Here is a 21,734-nt window from a genome sequence, read left to right on the forward strand (position 1 = left end):
GGGGGGTCTTAGTCCACATTACTAAACCATGTCAGGGCCTGAATGTATGAAAGGGGAGACTCAGTGTGAAGACAGAAAATACATTCGGCCATCCGTCTGTCCGTCGGTGAGCGGTCGTCGCCCTAGTTTTTGCGGTGTGACCAGCTCTGTCGCTACCCGTCGGCCACACTTAGCCTTTTTCGGTTTCCCCTTTCTGGAATGACGATTACAGACTACCGCCCCCTGCTGACATGGAGAGTTATTTCCTCTCAGGCATGAGCAGAACATACGTGGTGGTTGGCCGTCAGCTGCAGTCTTTGCGGTGTGTTCAAGTGCAACTTTTTAGCCAAGACAAAAGGCGCCAACACCACTAGTTCTTTGCTGCCTGCTTGGTGTGTCAGGGCCTTTAGATTTCTGCTGCAAAAACAATGAAGACTCCGGTCAAGTTAGTTTTATTTTTAGATGATTTTAATAGAAAAAGAGAAATATAAAGCAGGTCTCACATTGTTTCACGGGTCGTACAGACCGAGTACATTTCACACCTCTGTTCATAGAGATGTCAAACTGGGAGCACTGGCCCGATCTGACCGGTTTGATCAGGTTATATAGTCCACATTTCTGGGTCAAAGCTGGCTGCTCAGCACAGTGTGAACACAGAGTACCTGTGGTTGGCTGGCTGCCCGAGGCTACAGATCAAGGTGTTAGGTGAGGAGAGAGGAGGATTAGATTTGATAGACATGAACGTCTCTGTATGGATTCAGAGTAGAGAGGGATGAAGAACAGAGGAAATCTTTGCACACAGAACGACTGACAGGAAGCAGAAAAAACCTTTTTTATTATCAACAGAAAACATCGTGTTAAACTCCATCATCAGAAATCTGAACTAAATTGGATTTTGGAACATGTTGAAACACTGATCAGTGAATTATAATTCAGCTATGGCGAGCAGCGCCGTGCTTCTATCTAACCTTAATTACTAACCTGATACACACTCCGAGCAACAGCCGGAGACTTCAAATTCACTTAACCTCGCTTCCCCCCGTACTCGCTTTATTTCTAACAAGTTTTCTCCAGACTGACAGTGACTCATCGTCTGGGAATCAGTTCTTTCTCGTAAATCGCTCCGTTAATGTCGCATCAGGAGTCCCCCGTGTGCCTCCTGTAATGGGTTTCTGTGTCTGCAGCTCACCATCTGTACGCAGGGTACCTGTGTGGCGTGTGGGGGGGCTGATGAGAGGGGTACGGCTGAGTCCTGTTAGGCCTCCTCCTCCGTCTCATGCAGCGATCATCTGCTCGGAAACCATTATCTCCACCTGAGGAGAAAGAAAAAATCCCTCAGAGAGTTTTTCTTGTTTCCTGTTGGACCGGAGAAACTTTCTAAAAGAACATCAGAACTTTGTAAAACTCAGAGTCACTTCCTGTCAGACAGATTTAGAAGCATCTTGTCTTGTGACTCTATGCACCTTGTAACGAGCGGAACGGCTCATGACCATTGACAGCACTTTTTTTGCGTTGCCTAAAGATCACAGAACTGTATCACAGTTCTTCACTACATGGTTCATTTAACTACAGGGAGGCACAGGTGATAAGAGGGGGAACTGGGGGTCCTCCCCCCCGGGAAATTTTGAGAAACCAACACTTCACACAGAGAGGCGGGGTTGACACAGAAGGACAGAAATCGCTGTCATGATTTTATTGGAGCTGAGTGCTTCTTAAACGTACGGAAAAGCAGGCAGCAACTTGTGAGTCAAACTTTTTTTTAAATCAGAATCAAAAATGGAAAAAAAAAGTAGCCGGCTGAAATGAAGCAAGTAGTCGCTGTAGAGCCCCCTCCTGGGGCGTTGTGGTTAAAACGGCGCACCACACTCCAATAGAAAACGATAGATTTTGTCGCTGACGCTCGCGTCATTTGCCGTTAGGACGGGCTGTTGGATCCAAACTGAACAAAACAGTAACACAATATAACGGATTGAGGCAAAGGTAGGCAGCTCCTCGTTCTCAGAGAATTACCTCGCAGAGTGCTGATAGACGTACACCCAATCTAAACTAGGAATAATCCTCTATAACTCTATCGAGAGAGAGAGAGAGAGAGAGAGAGAGAGAGAGAGAGAAATGGTAAACAGACTTGAGCTTGTATATTTATTTTCTAGTCTTCTGACTACTCAAAGCTCTTCTACTCCGCAGGTCACACCTACACATTCACACACTGATGGTAAAGGCTGTGGGAGCAACTTGGGGTTAAGTGTCTTGGACACATCGGACATGCGGCTGCAGGAGCTGGGGATCTAACCTTCGACCTTTCAATTAAGACACGCCTGACTCTGACAACTGAGCCACAGCTGCCCCTAGGGGAAGACATTCGGGAAAGGAGGCACAGGTCGGACTTGAACTTTGGCTTTGTAGGACAACACCTGTGTACATGTGACACACAAACCTACCTTAGGAAGCGCTAGAGAACAGAAAAGTGGACACTAACACGACTCCTTTCACACCTCGTCTGCTCTCCAGCTGCTGGATAAGTTAAAGAGCATCTCATCACTTTATTATAAACATCTTTAATTAAAAGTCTGTGATCTTTCCTGCACTGTTTTCATCCCTCTTCATAACTTTACAATATTCAGGCGTTGTTCCGAGGTTTTTGAGCTTCTTTTACCAGACATGACTCACTGCTCATATTTATGTATTTTCCCGGCACAAATCAATAATTCAAAACTCTTACAGCGGCTGTTTGGTGCCCCTAAACTATGAGCTGGTGCACATGAAAAGAGGCTGTGTTTGTATCAGAGAGCCAAGAAACACTCGGAGGAACACCACGACCTGAAAGGCGAGGGTTACACGGCTGACAGGAGAGGCTGACTTGGCACAACGGACTGAAAACTAATCTGCTGACATCGAATATGCAAAGACAAGCACGGAGTAAACCGGCTAATGTGACTTTGGATTTAAACGTTTTCTGGATCCCACTGAAGCGGGACATTATTTAGTCGACGTAAGAACACAAGGAAGTCTTGCAGGATAGTTTTAGGGTCCTCATGTTGTCGTTTTTTTGAGCTTCGTCGTCGGAGAGACAGATTCATACCTTCATGGAGCCTGTAGTCAAAAGATGGCCGATCATATTGTAACTGTTGACGACCTCGCTCCTCCGGGAATCGGTTCGGAGTGTTCGGAGGTTGATAACCTGTCAGCAACAGAGGAGACAACAAAAGAGTTATTACAGCGTCTTTTTTAAAATATTTGTTGGACTTTTATTTGATAATCTGTGTATAGTATAAACTCTGTCATCGGTGACGAGCTTTGAGTGAGGGCTAGAGCACGCAAGAGCGAGCAGGGAGACAGGGAGGCGTCTGATTGGTTCATCAGATTGGTACCTCGTGGCAGATATACGTTGAAGTTTTTAAAGGCTTACAACTGATACAGATGACGGATTTTCTTTGTTCCTTTTTCAGAGAACAGGAGTTATTAATGTCTGTCAGGACCTAAAGACAAGTTCAACCAAAATCTTAAAAAATGGATCTGGAGGAAATGACCAACCCTGACTTTAAGATAAAGTATCCAGCTTCTTTTTCACGTCCAGTTCTGCAGAGATTTGCAACTGAATACAAATATCTTTTATCTCCATCACTTGGCACGACCTCCTGTAAGATTAAACGGAGTAGCATTAGCCGAATGTTTTCTCCTGTCATCGCCCTGCAGCCGGTGACTTTCCTCTTCTGGTGTCGAAATCAATTAGACTAACGAGTGTCACATTAAAGGAAACACAGCGAGAGAGAGAGAGGGACGACCTTCTGACTGAGAGATGAAACACTGTCCAAATGTTTCCAGCCCCAGTGTCTGATCTCAGAGTGTCTCTGATGAACTTTAATGAGTCTTAAAGTTTATCTCCTCATTAAGTCTCGCACCAAATAAAGTTTTTTAAAACTGGGTTCAGGGACATTAAGCGACGCCTCGAACACCACCCATTTCTGATTCAAATGTATTTAAGAAAACACCTCGCTTACTACAACTCCCTACCTCCAAAACCCCTCTGATATATTTCTTCACTACTTTCATTGTCTAAATACAGGAACCACTCAGGTTTCTCAAAGTCGTGCCACCAGTCCATCCTCCTCCTAAATCTGTCCAAACCTAACCGCACATTTTTCCCTCTTGTTGCCGCATCCCTTCATCCATTCACCTCTTGACCCTTAACCTCATCCCTTCATCAAACATCCCTCGACCCTCATCACTCTGCCCTCATCTCTTCATCCTGCATCAGTCGACTCATCTCTTCGTCCCACACTTCACTGTTCAGCATTAGAATCAATGAAGAGAAGAGGGATTTAAAAAACAAGAGTCAGAAATTAAAGGTAATATGTGATGAAATCTGTCTCCCTCTGATGTTATATCCATCCATGTCAGAGTGAAATCACAGAGAGCAGCTGAGAAACTGTGACTGTGATTATTCTCTCTGGTTGATTAAAGGTGGGCAGGAGGCTTTTAAACCTTCAGAAGGCTCTTTATGAGTCATTGTGAACGGGCTAAAGGGTGAAGGCTCGACTCTGAATGAGCGCTGATTACTGCTCTGATGCAATCAATGGACCCCGGCGAGTGGACCGACACGTCTGATTGCCGAGTGCAGCTATGAAAACGATGAAAGTCCGGAGGGGAAACAGCAGGAACAGGGCCGGTGGGATTTTTTATTATTAGTGTCAGTGTTGTTTTTCTACCAGAGGCTTGTTGTTCAAAATGTCTCCTGTTTCAGAAATATTGAATTTCTATCCTACAAATGTTTTGGAGATAATGAAAATGTGTAGTTGAGTTAAAGCTTCATCGATCGCGAGTGTGAAAATGTGTCCACATGAAATCTAACCGTGGATTATTCACATTTTAAAAACAGCTGTTATTAATCTGGACGTCTGAGACATACAGCTGCTCCGTCATAGCTTTTGTTTTTCTCTTCCTCACTGTGTCTCAGCTGTTCCAGAAAGACTGGGGACAACATTTTAACAGGATAGTCTCCAAATAAGGGCTGCACGATACTGGTAAAAATAAAAGCTGTGTCTTTTATTTCTGTGAAATGAAAAAGGCACAAATGATTCTGCATGCTAATAGCTAGCTTAAGGCCCTAAGAGCTCTTGCATGAAGTGTCTGTGCGCTGAGAAGAAAAGCGCTGCATGTCCGTCCTGTCTCTATGACAACAGTTTGTTGACAATGGCCGCTGTATGAACGACACTGCTCCGTTACTTTTTACTACATGTTTTTTTTTTTAGATTGTTTATTTCCCGATCAGACACGGAGCGAGGAGGATGTTAGTACAAGACGAGATCCATAGGTTTTTATTTTTTGTTATCAAGTCCGTCTGTCTTGTAAACTGAGCATGCTTGATGATAACGTAAAGTCATACATGTGTTGTATTACGACATTAGAGGTAACCGTGCTCAGACCCGGTTAGTCCTGGAGCAGTGTTAGTGCAGACCAGCAGGGGAATGGGGAGGGGGGACAATCTGGCTTAAGCACGGTACAGGATAACGTTGCAAAGTGTAAGTGCGCCCTGAGTCTTCTAGTCTAAGTTGAAGTTGAGGAATAATGTTGAGCCAGTAATAAAAAATAACTTGTAAATTTGTGGCAGCTCTCACAGTGGCTGCACAGGTATTTATTTCTGTGTACCAGAGTTAATAATCAAACTTCACTTTTATTCTGCTTACTTTGCACAACACCTCAAAATTTAAACACATCAGCACATCATCTGAACCGGCGCCGTATTGTGCAGCTGCAGGTTTGTGCAGGCTGGCAAAGTTCAAAGTTTCCAGAGAATAATGAAGGAAAGGTGGGGAAAGTTCCTCAGTAACTCCACGACTACCTGCAGTGTGGTGACCAGCAGACCGTGCAGGATGACTGACAAGCTTTTAAAACATATTTATCATTCAGAGCCTGACGCACACACACGTTCACTCCGAGGGAAAAGGAAAACAAAAGCACACACTACGCATTAAAAAAAAGACAAGAATCAGCCTTTTCATACTCCAGTAATCCCTCATGTATCTTTTCTTAACTGAAACAAATAATAAAAATGTGTTTAATTAATTGAATTAGCATAACTAAACACTGTGCACGGCTCTAAAGGCTTCTTGATTAAGTCCAAAAACAAGAACGGGTCCCCAAACCTTTTCAAACACACAGTCCTCCTTTTCATCTATTAATAACATTTTCTGACGCAGGCTGAAGAGCTTTTCTTTTGTGCAACCAGTCATTGGCATGCAGATAATTAAATGATCATTCTTTTTCTTTGTGTTGTCGAAATATGTTCTTTTAGAGGAATACATCATTTTTAAATTGAAATAGAAACACGACCGTTTGGCCTCAGAGGTCGAGTGAACAGATCAGTGAACGCATGACCAGATTCCCTGACTGCACCAAAGAAAATAACTTTATGTACGGACGTTAACGAGGAGGAAACAAAGACTGAAGAAGAAGTGTGCACAGATTCATGAGCAAACAGCAAAGAGACCACAAAGACCAACAGTGAACGAGCGGGAGGGAACGCACACGATTGCATGCTCGCTGTTCACACTGCACCAATCATTAGGCCCTGTGTCCACCTAGCGTTTTATTCTGAGCGCCGGCGTCTTTTTTCAATTCTTTCGACGAGGAGACTGCTCGGAGGAAAAAAGTGCATGTTTGTCATACAGCAGCCGTTGTCAGCAGACTGTTGTCATAGAGACAGGACAGACGTGCAGAGATTTACTTCTCAGCGCACAAATGCTTCATGCAAGTGCTTCCAAATGCACAGCTGGCGTTTTTCTGCCCGGAAAAAACTCTAGGTGGACACAGACGCTTAGTTCTGTGTGGTGCTTTTATTTTGAAGGTGGACAAACTGAAGTGTGGTGCTTTTATTTTGAAGGTGGACAAACTGAAGTGTGGTGCTTTTATTTTGGAAGTGGACAAACAGAAGTGTGTTGCTTTTATTTTGAAGGTGGACAAACTGAAGTGTTGTGCTTTATTTTGAAGGTGGACAAACTGAGGTCTGGTGCTTTTATTTTGATGGTGGACAAACTGAGGTCTGGTGCTTTTATTTTGATGGTGGACAAACTGAGGTCTGGTGCTTTTATTTTGATGGTGGACAAACTGAAGTGTGGTGCTTTGTACTGACGATTGTCGAATCTCAACACTCACAGGCTCGCCAATAAACGCCTCGCGGTGAGCTGAATAAAGTTTTTCACCGGTAAAAGGTAGAGTCAGTCAGCAGCTTTTTCCTTCAAAATAAAATATTATCCTAAAGTAAAGCTGCTCAATCGTCCCTTCTGGGCCTCCATACGTGTGTGGTGGTGAACCTTGTGTTGGCTTTTCACATTTGAGTGACCACTTTTTACGTACCTAGGTCCTGCAGCGGTCTCGGGTGGGGTCTTTCTGGTCTGGTGGTGTGACGTTCAAAGTCTGTGTAACCCTGCAGAACTGAAGATGCACACATGATTAACTCCATCATAGCTTCTCCGTACACACAGTTTAAGTATTACTTCACTGAATTTAGTTTGTGATAAATCTCCCTCACTCTGTAAACGCTTGCACATCTGTTTACTCTGCAGGCGACCAGAGAGAGGGAGAGAGAGGGGGGGGGGGGGGGGGGGGGGGGGAGGGGGGGAGAGAGAGAGAGAGAGAGAGAGAGAGAGAGAGGGAGAGAGCAAAATCCGCTGTTAACCCTCTGTAAATGCAAATTTTGCTCTCTCGGTTTTGCTGCTTCTTGATAACAATCCTTCCCACACGAGATTCACAAGTTTTGTTGTTAAGCACGGAGCATGCGCGGTTTCATAAACCAGGGCGTGGATTTGCATTAAAAGGTTTCACTGAGGTCCGGCGTTTACAATAATTTCTTTGCAGCATATCAGCTCGCTTTCTCTCTCTCTCAGGCGCGTTCTCTTTGCGTGCAGGCAGGTGAGCGTGTGTCCGTCAAAAACATGTCTTCACTGCATGACCATGTATCACAGAAAGTGTTGTGGTGGTGCAACATCTAAGCAAAGAAGTGAAGTCCAGAAAATATGAGTGGAAGTATTTTTTTCCTTGTGGTCTCAAAACCTTTACATCGTTATCATTCAGTGTTTCCCACACAGACGATACACAGGCAGGGCCACAGGTAGCACTGGCTGTGCTCTCTGGAGCTAGTGCACTGAGCGTTTGTGCGCTGAGAAGAAAAGTGCTGCACGTTCGTCCTGTCTCTATGACAACAGTCTGTTGATAACGGCAGCTGTATGACAGACACTGCTCCGTTATTTTTAACATTTTAGATCGTTTATTTACCCGATCCGACACGGAGCGAGGAGGATGTTGGTAAAAGACACGATCCGTAGGTGGCAAAGCCAAGTGGATAACGCTCGTTCTGGAACGAGGGTGTGCTACAAAGAAATCTCTGTCATTCATGGGAACAGGAAAAGACACATCTGTCATAGACAATGAAATCTTAACAACTTGTCTCTGCTTCAGAAAGCCTCTTCTATCCACCCTTCATTTACTTTTGGCCTCTGGAACTGTCAATCTGTCAATAAAACCGAATTCATCCAAGCACTTGCAAAAATGTCAGACATTCAGGCACTTGCCCTTACTGAAACCTGGATCCGCCCAGAAAACACAGTCACACCAGCTGCTCTTTCTGTTGACACTGTGTTCTCACACACACCCCGCTCTGTTGGACGTGGAGGTGGTACAGGTATCCTCATTTCTAAAACCTGGAAATTCTATCAACTCTTCCCACTGAGCAACAACTCCTCATTTGAATCTCACACAATCTTGGTTACTGCTACTATTAAAATGTACATTGCTATCATTTACCGCCCACCAGGGTGTAATCTGAATGATTTTGTTGTGGAACTGGACATGCTAGTCTCAGAAATCCCTGATGATGGAACACCACTGATTGTAATGGGAGACATGAATATACACACTGATAAAGCCCAGGCAACAGACTTCCTTGCTCTCCTATCCTCATTTGACCTCACGCAAGTCTCAACTCCTCCTACCCACAAAGCAACACTCTTGATTTAATCCTGACTCGGAACTGCTCGACAGTAAATCTGACTGTCACCCCTCTGCATCTATCAGACCACTTCTTTATTCAATTCACAATCTCCTTGCCGGAACTCCCTCAGGCACACCCACAAATGGTGTCATACCACCAAAACATGTGATCGCTCAAACCAGCTCAGCTGTCTAACGAGGTAATGGCTGCCATGTCTGCCCAAATGGTCTTTACCGCACTCTCTACAGACGAGGCTACAGACACACTCTGCTCCACACTAGCCTCATCTCTGAACAAGCTCTGCCCTCTGGTGTCCAAACCCGCTCGCAAAACCCACCCTAGCCCATGGCTCACTGAAGTCATAAGACAGCAAAGAGCAGGGCTGAGGTCAGCAGAGAGAAAATGGTAAAAATCCAAACAGTCCGCTGACCTCAATGACTATAAGCAAAGACTTGTCTCATTCTCCTCCAGCCTGAAAACAGCCAAGACAACATATCAAAACAAGATATGCAATGCCACAGATACAAGAAAAATGTTTTCTGCTTTTAACTCACTGCTTCAACCACCTCCTCCTCCACCCTCCGATCTGTTCACACCAGACATGTTTGCCTCGTATTTTACTGAAAAGGTTGCAACCATTAGTAACCAGTTTTCTGAGCCTGACCAACTCAGCCCAAAGGCACCAACCAAAAGTGCCTCACTCGACTCATTCTCCTCTCTGAATGAGGATGAAGTCTCTAAGCTTGTGCTAGACTCTCGGCCCACCACCTGTCCTCTGGACCCAATACCATCAAGCCTCCTGCAGACTATTTCCTCCACTTAATGCTGCACTTAAGCATATCATCAACTCCTCTCTGTCAACGGGTGTGTTCCCCACCGCATTCAAGCAAGCTCGGGTCACCCCTCTGCTCAAAAAACCCACACTAAACCCAGCCCAGGTTGAAAACTACAGACCGGTTTCTCGTCTGCCCTTTCTGTCAAAAATACTTGAACTACTTGTCTTCAAGCAAGTCTCTGAGTTCCTGTCCAGAAACGATCTGTTTGACCCAAATCAGTCAGGCTTTAAGCGGGGCCACTCTACTGAAACTGCACTACTGTCAGTAACAGAATCGCTACGAGCTGCCAGAGCTTCGGGTCAGTCCTCAGTTCTATTACTGCTAGACCTGTCTACTGCCTTTGACACAGTCAACCATCAAATCCTCCTATCCACTCTCTCTGAACTTGGCATCTCAGGATCTGCCCTCTGCTGGTTTGTGTCCTACCTCTCTGGGCGATCCTTTAGAGTGTCGTGGAAGGGAGAAGTGTCCAAAGCGCACAGCTTATCTACAGGGGTACCTCAAGGGTCAGTGCTTGGTCCCCTTCTCTTCTCCATATACACAAGCTCACTTGGTTCAATAATCCGCTCTCATGGCTTCTCATACCACTGCTATGCTGATGATACCCAGCTCTTCCTGTCATTCCCGCCAGACGATGTTACAGTCTCTGCAAGAATCTCATCATGCCTTGCTGATATCTCTAAATGGATGAATGAACGGCACCTTCAACTCAATCTTTCAAAGACTGAGCTCCTTGTCATCCCAGCCAGTCCCTCTATGCAACCACAGATCAATATCCAGCTTGGAACAACCAAACTCATGCCCACAAAGTCTGCCCGGAACCTGGGTGTCATGATTGATGACCAGCTAACTTTTAAGGTTCAAGTAGCCTCGATTGCCCAGTCATGTCGATTTGCCCTGTACAACATCAGAAAGATCAGAACTTACCTGTCAGAACATGCTACACAGCTCCTGGTACAGGCTCTTGTGATATCACACATCGACTATTGCAACTCTCTACTGGCAGGTCTTCCTACATGCACTATCAAACCCCTGCAGATGATACAAAATGCAGCAGCACGACTGGTCTTCAATCTTCCTAAAAGAGCACATGTCACTCCGCTGTTCATCTCCTTACACTGGCTCCCAGTTACTGCTCGCATCAGATTTAAAACTCTGCTACTCGCTTACAAAACAGCGACAAAAACGTCTCCTCCTTACTTTAACTATCTCATCCAGGTCTACACTCCCTCCCCCCCACTACGCTCTGCCAATGAAAGGCGTCTGATCCAACCTTCACAACAGGGTCCTAAGTCTCTGACTAGATTCTTCTCCTCTGTCGCCCCCCAGTGGTGGTACAAACTTCCAAACTCCATTCGATCTGCAGAGTTCCTCTGCACCTTTAAGAAAAAGCTAAAGACCCAGCTCTTTCATGAATACCTACTAACTTAATGATGATGGTCTCGATATCATTGATGATGATGATGATGATGATGGTAATGACGATTGTTTTTGTTTGATAACGATGACTTATAAGATGGTTTCTATACTGATTAGAGCTCTCAAGAACTTCCGTCAATGTTGTGCTTTGCCTCTGGTCACTTCCTGTCAGCACCTGTGTGTCCAATCAGACTCAAAGCTGATCGTTTGCTCTTACTGACATTGTTCCCTTTTTTCTAGATCCTTGCTTGTGTTGTACTTACTCTCTGATGTACGTCGCTTTGGATAAAAGCGTCTGCTAAGTGAATTGTAGAATTGTAGACATCAGAGCCGGTTTGTTACCTGTGAGTTTGTGTGAGTTTTGCTGTGGCAGCTCAAGTCTGTCTGACCAGAAGGGACTCTGCTCGAAATGCGGCGGGACCGATCTCTCGTGGGTTACTGTGATGAAGACAGCATCACACAAAGATTACAATAAGAATATCTATAAATGAACACAGGCCTCAACTTGTTTAAACTGTATTTTAATTACTTAAACTGGCAGCAGACACATTTGAGCTACCACTTTCACGTACCTGGGAGCTGCAGCGGTTTCGGACGGGGTCTCTCCGGTCTGTTTCTGTGAGGTTCAAAGTCCATGTAACCCTGCAGAACTGAACATGCAGACATGATTAACTCCTCCATCATAGCTTCTCCTTACATACAGTTTAAGTATTACTTCACTGAATTTAGTTTATGATAAATCTCCCTCACTCGGTAAACGCTTGCACATCTGTTTACTCTGAGAGAGAGAGAGAGAGAGAAGGGGGAGAGAGAGAGAGGGAGTTTTGTTGTTAAGCACGGAGCATGCGCGGTTTCATAAACCAGGGCGTGGATTTGCATTAAAAGGTTTCACTGAGGTCCGGCGTTTACAATAATTTCTTTGCAGCATATCAGCTCGCTTTCTCTCTCTCTCAGGCGCGTTCTCTTTGCGTGCAGGCAGGTGAGCGTGTGTCCGTCAAAAACATGTCTTCACTGCATGACCATGTATCACAGAAAGTGTTGTGGTGGTGCAACATCTAAGCAAAGAAGTGAAGTCCAGAAAATATGAGTGGAAGTATTTTTTTCCTTGTGGTCTCAAAACCTTTACATCGTTATCATTCAGTGTTTCCCACACAGACGATACACAGGCAGGGCCACAGGTAGCACTGGCTGTGCTCTCTGGAGCTAGTGCACTGAGCGTTTGTGCGCTGAGAAGAAAAGTGCTGCACGTTCGTCCTGTCTCTATGACAACAGTCTGTTGATAACGGCAGCTGTATGACCGACACTGCTCCGTTATTTTTAACATTTTAGATCGTTTATTTACCCGATCCGACACGGCGCGAGGAGGATGTTGGTAAAAGACACGATCCGTAGGTGGCAAAGCCAAGTGGATAACGCTCGTTCTGGAACGAGGGTGAACCTTGTGTTGGCTTTTACCCGTGGACTAGAGTTGGTCTGCTTCCTGTTGGAAAGGCAGGCGACAAACACCGGCGGTTAGCGTGTGCTAGCTTGCAGTGTAGGAATAAGCAGTAAATGTACACACTAGGTCCTGCAGGGAATGTGAGCTTCTGGGGGGCGATGAGCCCAGGAGGAGGGGCCATGTTCATCTACACGTTATGCCTTTAAATCAAACGTCCTCATTACCTGTATTCATGTATTAAAAAAAACACACCAACACAGGCTGTAAGACCAACGAGACATCAGAGCCGGTTTGTTACCTGTGAGTTTGTGTGAGTTTTGCTGTGGCAGCTCAAGTCTGTCTGACCAGAAGGGACTCTGCTCGAAATGCGGCGGGACTGATCTCTCGGGGGTTACTGTGATGAAGACAGCATCACACAAAGATTACAATAAGAATATCTATAAATGAACACAGGCCTCAACTTGTTTAAACTGTATTTTAATTACTTAAACTGGCAGCAGACACATTTGAGCTACCACTTTCATGTACCTGGGAGCTGCAGCGGTCTCGGACGGGGTCTCTCCGGTCTGTTTCTGTGAGGTTCAAAGTCTGTGTAACCCTGCAGAACTGAACATGCAGACATGATTAACTCCTCCACACAGTTTAAGTTTTACTTCACCCTGATGTTCTGTAAATATGTGAGGAGCTGCTTCGGCGTTTTCTGTACAACCTTCAGGAACGAGAATGTGAAGGGTAACCGATACTGAAAAAAAAAGCTGACTCAGGACTTCTGAATGCAAGGGGAAATTTAAACGTTTGTCTTCTTTGACAGCTTTCACCGTGTGCATCTAATATTCTTTTGCCGTACCTGACAGATTTTCTTTTGCATGTTTGAGTCGTCTTTTCAGAAGTAGAGGGCGTCCTGACCCATTTTGTCACATGAAAGGAAGTGGCTGCGTGTTTGAAGAATGAAAACAAATAAGCACAGCAGTTTTCAGAATCAAAGTGGCGAGTTTCCCTCCACAGCTTTAAGCTCCTCAAACCGTGTTTACCTGTTGAGAAAATATCCTGAAAGATTTTCACTGAAAATAAGTATATGAGGGTTATCACTGCAGCTGTAATCCTGGACAGTATTTGTATATATTTGGGGGTCTAAATAACTAACAGCAGGGCTTCCTGCAGCGCTTTATAGTTAAGGTGACCGCCTAAACAACCTGCACCCTACGCCTTCACTGTTGTTGCAGGAAAAATAACAAAAGATTGCCTTGGTCCCGGATGTGAAACCACCTTTAAGTCTCATACACAGAGGCTACACGGCTGGAAGCCACAGCCCGAGTTTGACTTTCACCCTCAGACATTTATAGCAAGTCCTTCACCACTCTCTCCTCCTGCCTGTTCCTGACTCGATCCACTGTCCTGTCCTCTTCGAAAAGGCATGATAACCTCTAAAAATAATAATAATTACCTTTTAATCTACAGTAGATATGCGTCATGTAGGCTTGTGTAAGCAGAACTAATCATTCCTGAGAAGGTATTTGTTGTTCATCACAGTAAATTTGGAGTAACTATAATTCAGAAGAAGCCCTCAGTGGACTGAATCGTGCATAATCTGACATAAAGGACCACAAACACGTCCGCTCCTGAACAGTCAAACAGCTGTTTGTGTGTACTCACCTTGTCCTTGAGAGGCAGCGGGCTCATGCAGGTCGACTCCCCAGGCGTCAGCGACATGATGCAGCAGCAGGCTGCTGATGTGTCGATGGGCCAGCGCGTCCCAGTGGACGCCGTCCGGCATGCGGTGCTGCAGGCTGAGGCGGAAGTGGAAGTGCAGGTCGAGGACGTCCAGGCTGTATTCGTCCGCGGTCATGCAGCCGAAGAAGTTTGCTTCAATGACATCGTGACGCAGAGAGGGGCCAAGGTGGCTCACCTGTGTGATACAGTGATGGTAATAAATAATCCAACCGTCACCTGCTTCAGGAAGGATTTTATATCAACTGTTCCAAACAAAGTTGTCTTATATTCAGTTAAAATGTTGGTGATATTCACTTACTGTAACAATGCAAAAACTTAAAGGTCCAATCAGTGAGATGTGTAGAGAGTGAAATGATAAAGTGATCTTACTATCTGATCAGACATTAAGGAAACATGTTGAAGTGCTGGCTTCTCTGACAACAATGCAGCAGTCAGTATGTCCTCCTTCTAACTTTAGATTCTGATCCTCAATGCTCTGGATTTGTTTGGACCAGAGAAGGTAGACGGTTTTAAGGCCCCCCCACACTGCCGTTCTGGACGCCCCTCGGTTTGACAGATATGAGAGCAGTTATCAGGTCAACAGGTGTTGCAGTGATGGAAGCGGGCAAGAGAAGTGGTTCAGATAGAAGTGATTGTACCCGACCTAAAAAGCCTCTGCATGTTTCTAATAAGCTCCACGAGCAGAAACGTGCTCAAACTAGGATCAATATTGGAGATGCTTTTGAAAAATGGAGAGAGGTTAGAACACAGAAAGGTTTACAGACCGATGCAGAGCTGGATAAACACTGAAGCTTCAGTGTCCACCACATGGTGACCTGTGAGAGCATGGACTCCAGAGAGGAGGGGGCGGGGAGACAGCTCTCTGTAATTTTTTTCATTTGGACTGCAGTACCCATTTTAAAGACTAGGTGTCAGAGTTACAGATTGCTCCTTTAAGAATTACTTTCAATTTTGAAATGAGAACATCCTGCACACTGCTGTTTCTCAGCATCCCCATTTATAAGAAAACAAGTTGGGAAGTTTCTCATAAATGGTGATACTAAGAGAGAAGTGTGCAGGATGTTTTCATTTCAAGGCGTTAGTTCTAACCGCGACCCTTCATAGCACAAGGGAAAGACGCCATTAGTTGATGTACTGTTAGATCAACTTTAAAACTAATATTTTAAAAAAGGTGTAAAAAGTTACATATTGTTACTTTAAAACCCCAAATTATCTAACAGAAAAGGCTCGAAGGTCCAATCCATTTTTAGAAAGAGGGAAGTAACTGTGAGGAGCCAATAATTTTTAAGCATCATCTCTGCAGCTCTTCTATTTTTAATCTGATTTCCCTGATCTCTGGATGAAGCTGCCTTCAGTAGGAGTGAAACCAGGTGGTGGTGTAGAGTTTGGTTGGGCGCTGAGAAATACTCACTTCAGGCACCAGGAATCCTCCCTTGATTTTCTTGCCAAGTGGCATGGCCATGTTCCACAGGATGAGACAGTCGAGAGGAACGATGTTTTTAATCTGACTGAAGAACTGGTGGAGGTTCTCTCTGTAGTCTCCGAGACTCACAGGGCCGTACCTGACATAAAACATTTAGAAAGACAAATCTGTTAAAACGAGCTGTTTATAACGACTTTCTGGAAAGAATGAAAAACTCTCTACGATATGACTACCTGCAAATGCTTCAAAACGTACGCCCCGCTTACTTAGTGTTCTTTTTTGAGCGCCAGCTTCATTTTGCAGGTTTTGCAGCAGCAGACAGGCGCCCGGAGAAATAGCGCAGCGCCCAGTATCTTTTATTCCCTGAGCGCTCCGGCTTTTCTGTGCTGCCGCTCTGAGCGCTTCGTATTCATAGTCTTTCAACTTTCCAGAAGACCGCTGTTTACGTCACGGATTCTCTTTTTAAAAATATTTTGATGATCCCCGTGTTTCTGTTTCCAACCGATCGTGTCATGTAGCCACATCCTCTTTGCGCTGTATCTGATCGGAGCAGTGATGGCGGGGCTGTCATTATCATTGAGCTATGTAGGAGGGCGAGTGTGCTCCGTTTAATGCTCATAGCCAAGGGAAGAAAAAAAATCTCAAATATAAAACATGCAGTAAAAAGCAACGTGGCAGTGACATACAGAGGCCGTTGTCAAGAGACTGTTCCCATATTGGCCTTTCACTTGCATGTGTGAACGCAAAGAGCCACGGACTTCACCCGGAGTGTCTCCTCCAGCCTCCTAGTATTTTTTTCCGCAGCAAGTCCGAGTGACCTGATGTGAGAACGCAGCAGGATATTCTCCAGTGATGTTTCTATACTGTTACTGCTGCACGGTGCATAGAATGAGAGATTCCCCCCCCCCCCCCCCCTCCTGTCTAACAGGGATAGTCTCCCGCTGTGAGGTGCATGTGTGAACAACCAGCTCAGGTTAATCTCCGGGGCAGTCCTCCTGAAATTATCTCGATATTTTTAGGCTGTGAAAACAGCTTTAGAGACCCTGTGCATTATTGTGTTAGCATGCTAATGCTAGCGGTCTTCACACTGCATGTGAATTTACCTGAAATGAGCGTGATCTAGAAACACAGTTAAGCAGTGAGTACAGTATGTTATTCTTCTTTTCTCTATTCCCTCAATTAAACAACTTTTATACGCGAGGGGAGGAGTCAGCCGTCCGGCGATGTAAACAAAGTGAAGATAGGACTCGGAGAACTCTGAAAACATCACAGACAGTGGGACTCGGGTGTTACACCCATTGTAGACAGTCATGACTCACAGAGTTATTTTCAGAGGATGTACTTGATTTCTATAATATTTAAGTGTGAAAAATCACATATAAAGACTTTAAGCGTTTTCAAAAAAAGGGAAGTGTTAAAAGAAAACTCTGATCTGCAGCAGTCGAAATGTTTCTCCTGCCATCTGTGTCTCAAACAGAACGACACTGTTCATGCGCTGCAGGTGGAAACACTTCAGGTAAACACTGGCGGGCTTTCTATTTCTTTACAGATCTATAAAAGCTTTTAGAAAAATCAGACTTGAACGTTGACATTTGTGTAAACACCAACTCCCACATGGAATCAGTGAGTAATTAAGAACACCTGGTCTACACTGTTTGAAATAAACATTTTAAATTCATCCAGCTTTAGTTTATTACAACAAATCTGCTCTAATTCTTGAGTTTAAGTTCAATATTTCCTCCTGATGCGAAAGAGGAAATGTTCTGGAGCGTTCCGAAAACAAGAACAGGACAAAGACGCTCCGCTGACGGCTGCTTCTTGTTCTCTGTGCATAATTAATCACACAGTCATGTCCCGCTCACTCCGCCTGAGCCCCAACAAGACTCAACTTTAATGAAATTTAAACCAAACAAACGAGTGGAGGACGGGGATGCGATGTGACAGACAGGCGAGAGAAAGAAGAATCAAGTTTCCCTCAGAAGAACTTCAGGAACCTTCATCTCAAGAGATCACTGTCACCTCAATGCAGACGCTGTGCAGGTGATGATTCTTATTCTGCAGAGTGCAGTGTGTGTGGAGGCTGCAGCAGGCAGACTGTGACGGCTCGTGGTGTTTTTAAAGAGCTCGTCAGGAGACACAGAAGACAGATAATGAATAATCTATTGAGACGTCTCTGAAGAGACTTTAACCGCAAATGGAGCGACACAAACTCCATTATATCATTTGGAATTTTACACGACTTTGTGGTGTGGCGATGCAAACATGTGAGCACAGACGTTAAGTCCAGAAAGTATGAGTGGAATTATTTTACCTTTGGTCTTAAATCCTTTACAATGTTTTTATTCCAGTGTTTGGCACACATAGACGATACGACCACCAAGGTATATTAACGGCAGCGACAGCTCAGGTATATTAACGGCAGCGACAGCTCAGGTATATTAACGGCAGTCCAGGTATATTAACGGCAGTGACAGCTCAGGTATATTAACGGCAGCTCAGGTATATTAACGGCAGCGACAGCTCAGGTATATTAACGGCAGCTCAGGTATATTAACGGCAGCTCAGGTATATTAACGGCAGCTCAGGTATATTAACGACAGCTCAGGTATATTAACGACAGCTCAGGTATATTAACGGCAGCGACAGCTCAGGTATATTAACGGCAGCGACAGCTCAGGTATATTAACGACAGCTCAGGTATATTAACGACAGCTCAGGTATATTAACGGCAGCGACAGCTCAGGTATATTAACGGCAGCGACAGCTCAGGTATATTAACGGCAGCGACAGCTCAGGTATATTAACGACAGCTCAGGTATATTAACGACAGCTCAGGTATATTAACGGCAGCTCAGGTATATTAACGGCAGCTCAGGTATATTAACGGCAGCTCAGGTATATTAACGGCAGCTCAGGTATATTAACGACAGCTCAGGTATATTAACGACAGCTCAGGTATATTAACGACAGCTCAGGTATATTAACGACAGCTCAGGTATATTAACGGCAGCTCAGGTATATTAACGGCAGCTCAGGTATATTAACGGCAGCTCAGGTATATTAACGGCAGCTCAGGTATATTAACGACAGCTCAGGTATATTAACGACAGCTCAGGTATATTAACGACAGCTCAGGTATATTAACGGCAGCTCAGGTATATTAACGGCAGCTCAGGTATATTAACGACAGCTCAGGTATATTAACGACAGCTCAGGTATATTAACGACAGCTCAGGTATATTAACGACAGCTCAGGTATATTAACGGCAGCGACAGCTCAGGTATATTAACGACAGCTCAGGTATATTAACGGCAGCTCAGGTATATTAACGACAGCTCAGGTATATTAACGACAGCTCAGGTATATTAACGGCAGCGACAGCTCAGGTATATTAACGGCAGCGACAGCTCAGGTATATTAACGACAGCTCAGGTATATTAACGGCAGCCCAATTATATTAACGGCCACCCAGGTGACTCCTCCCCCATCCCGAGCCACGTTCCTCACTTTCTGACGGACATGTTGAGCGATAGAAAGCAGACGGTAAGACGTCACGTTACCTGGAGATGTCCCAGACACACGAGCTGACTATGATGACGTCAGGTTTGATTCCTCGTCTGAAGTCCTCCAGGATGCTCTTCATGTACGAGGAGAAGACTCGCGTCAGGAAGTAGAACCGCATCAGGTGGTGGTCTGAGCGGTACTGTCGCACCTCTCTGTACTCGGTGCCATTGTTCATGAAACCCAGTCGACCCCCCTCGATCAGGAAGTCCTGCTCGAAGGAGATCTCCCCCTGGAGGACAAACAGAGAGGCGTTCAATGACAGAGTGACAGCGTAGGAAAACATTGTTTCCTAATCTTTAGATTACTGCATCTGATTACTGCATCTCCTAATGGGCTCCCATAGTTCATTTCCTACAGAGAGGCTGGTTGACCTCGGGTACAAGCCACCCAGCCTCTCTTCCTCATCTGTACTTTTGCTGTACCCTGAAACTGCACAGAGCACTTTTAAAGTTTACAACTCGCACTTTCTACAGAGAAACTCATGTTACTTTATTAACCCTTAAAAAGGTAAATTCAGGTTTCTTTTGTCAAATTGTTAAAAAGCAAAACCAGTTCTTTGTCATTTGTAGTTCCTTGTTCAATAAGAATGTGCCCTGATAAAAAACAGATTCTTTCGTTCAACGACAGGTATGTCTCTGCTGTTTCATGTGAATAAAGATATGGTTCAAACGTTTACCTTGGTTTTCAGCTGAGACAGAGTCAAGTACTGATCCCTCTGAAGCAGCAGCACCAGGTCTTTGTATATGGCGCGCTGCACTGAAAGCAAAGAACAAAAGGCAACAGGATCAAACCACAGAGGGAGAAGTAGTCAATCAATTACAGAGAAATAAAAAAGGCTGCAAAATAAAGAGGAAATGTGAAGTGTGTAAAAAGCTGCTGAGAATGATATCCAATAATCTATAGAAAGATTTCAGAGCACATTTTAGGAAACAGAGATTTAAAGGAGCAATATGTAACACTTTAAATAAAATGTGTACTGCAGTCCAAATGTAAAGCACTAGAGAGCTGTCTCCCCCCAGCCCCCCCCTCTCTAGAGTCGATGTTCACACAGGTCCAACCATGTGTTGGACACTGAAGCTTCAGTGTTTATCCAGCTCTGCATCGGTCTGTAAACCTTTCTGTGTTCTAACCTCTCTCCATTTTTCAAAAAGCATCTCCAATATTGATCCTAGTTTGAGCACGTTTCTGCTCCTGGAGCTTATTAGAAACATGCAGAGGCTTTTTAGGTCGGGTACAATCACTTCTATCTGAACCACTTCTCTTGCCCGCTTCCATCACTGCAACACCTGTTGACCTGATAACTGCTCTCATATCTGGCAAACCGAGGGGCGTCCAAAACGACCTTGTGGGGGTGTCTTAAAACCGCCTACCTTCTCTGGTCCAAACAAATCCAGAGCATTCAGGACCAGAATCTAAAGTTAGAAGGAGGACATACTGGCTGCTGCATTGTTGTCAGAGATGCCAGCACTTCAACATGTTTCCTTAATGTCTGATCATATAGTAAGATCACTTTATCATTTCACTCACTTTATATCTTACATTGTACTCCTTTATGTCAGTACCAAAAACAGAAGTTTTACTTTTAAAAGGTTAACAATTAATCTAATTTAAGGCTGACAGAGTATAGAACTCACAAGTTCATCTTAAATACAGTTACAGGTCAGATTTTGTTCATGGCTCTCACCTGAGTCACCGAGAATCACCACAAACTTGTTGTGCAGGAGCTTCCTGGCTTGACTCCGCGTTATGGACGTCCTCATGGCTGCACAGGTTTATATGACTAATGTTTGGAGAAAGGAGTAATTAAACATTTAATATACATATATTATTTTAATTTAAGAGAATAGTACTTACCTCTAAAGATTGACAACGCTTACAGCTCACGGCCAATCATTTTTTAATCCTTATTAATATTTACCATTAAGTGGCACCAAACTCGGTTTACATTTTAACCATCATGACGTCACCTCACGTCTGACGGAGCTAACTAGTTATAGCTAGGATTTGTAGCCACAACAATAGTTATGAAATCACTTAATAATCACCAAAGTAGCAAAACTATTTTACAAATATTAACGTTTCGATTACTTTACAATTCACTGAAACTCATTTTCAACTTTAAAACCCGGTTTTATTTCAGGCTTCAGTAACGGGTGATGCAGGCCAGACTCCCTTGAAAGATAGTTTAAATTAAGGGACACTACAAACGGAAAGTTTGTGTCTCTAACTTTAAAAATAATACTTGTATATTGGATAAATGTAAGCCGAATTAAATAAATAAGTAACTTTTATACATGTACAATTTTTTTTTTTAAGTTACATGTTTAAACAAGGATAAAAAGACATGTATCTCACCT

At 44.3% G+C, this 21,734-nt stretch overlaps 1 protein-coding gene across 1 annotated transcript; it reads right to left on the reverse strand.

Annotated features, from left to right (window-relative positions):
- Positions 1-1,164: 1,164 nt before the first annotated feature.
- Positions 1,165-21,137, reverse strand: fam113 (family with sequence similarity 113). The gene is made up of 10 exons (XM_061031991.1): positions 21,062-21,137; positions 20,054-20,133; positions 19,374-19,606; positions 15,801-15,951; positions 14,312-14,564; positions 12,957-13,052; positions 11,563-11,658; positions 7,333-7,410; positions 3,059-3,157; positions 1,165-1,292 (listed from the first exon to the last, which is right to left on the reverse strand). The coding sequence occupies exons 1-10, from the start codon at positions 21,135-21,137 to the stop codon at positions 1,165-1,167; spliced, it is 1,290 nt and encodes a 429-aa protein (XP_060887974.1).
- Positions 21,138-21,734: the final 597 nt, after the last annotated feature.

This window comes from Labrus mixtus, chromosome 23 (genome assembly GCF_963584025.1).
Source record: "Labrus mixtus chromosome 23, fLabMix1.1, whole genome shotgun sequence".
In the NCBI taxonomy this organism is placed as follows: domain Eukaryota; kingdom Metazoa; phylum Chordata; class Actinopteri; order Labriformes; family Labridae; genus Labrus; species Labrus mixtus.

Excerpts from the sequence above, each read along its gene's own strand:
- fam113 (XM_061031991.1), bottom strand. The coding sequence starts at position 21,137 with ATGAGGACGTCCATAACGCGGAGTCAAGCCAGGAAGCTCCTGCACAAC. Across the intron at positions 20,134-21,061 it reads GGTGATTCTCGGTGACTCAG|TGCAGCGCGCCATATACAAA; the intron begins GTGAGAGCCATG and ends CTTTGCTTTCAG. Across the intron at positions 7,411-11,562 it reads AAACTCACACAAACTCACAG|TTCTGCAGGGTTACACAGAC; the intron begins GTAACAAACCGG and ends GTGCATCTTCAG.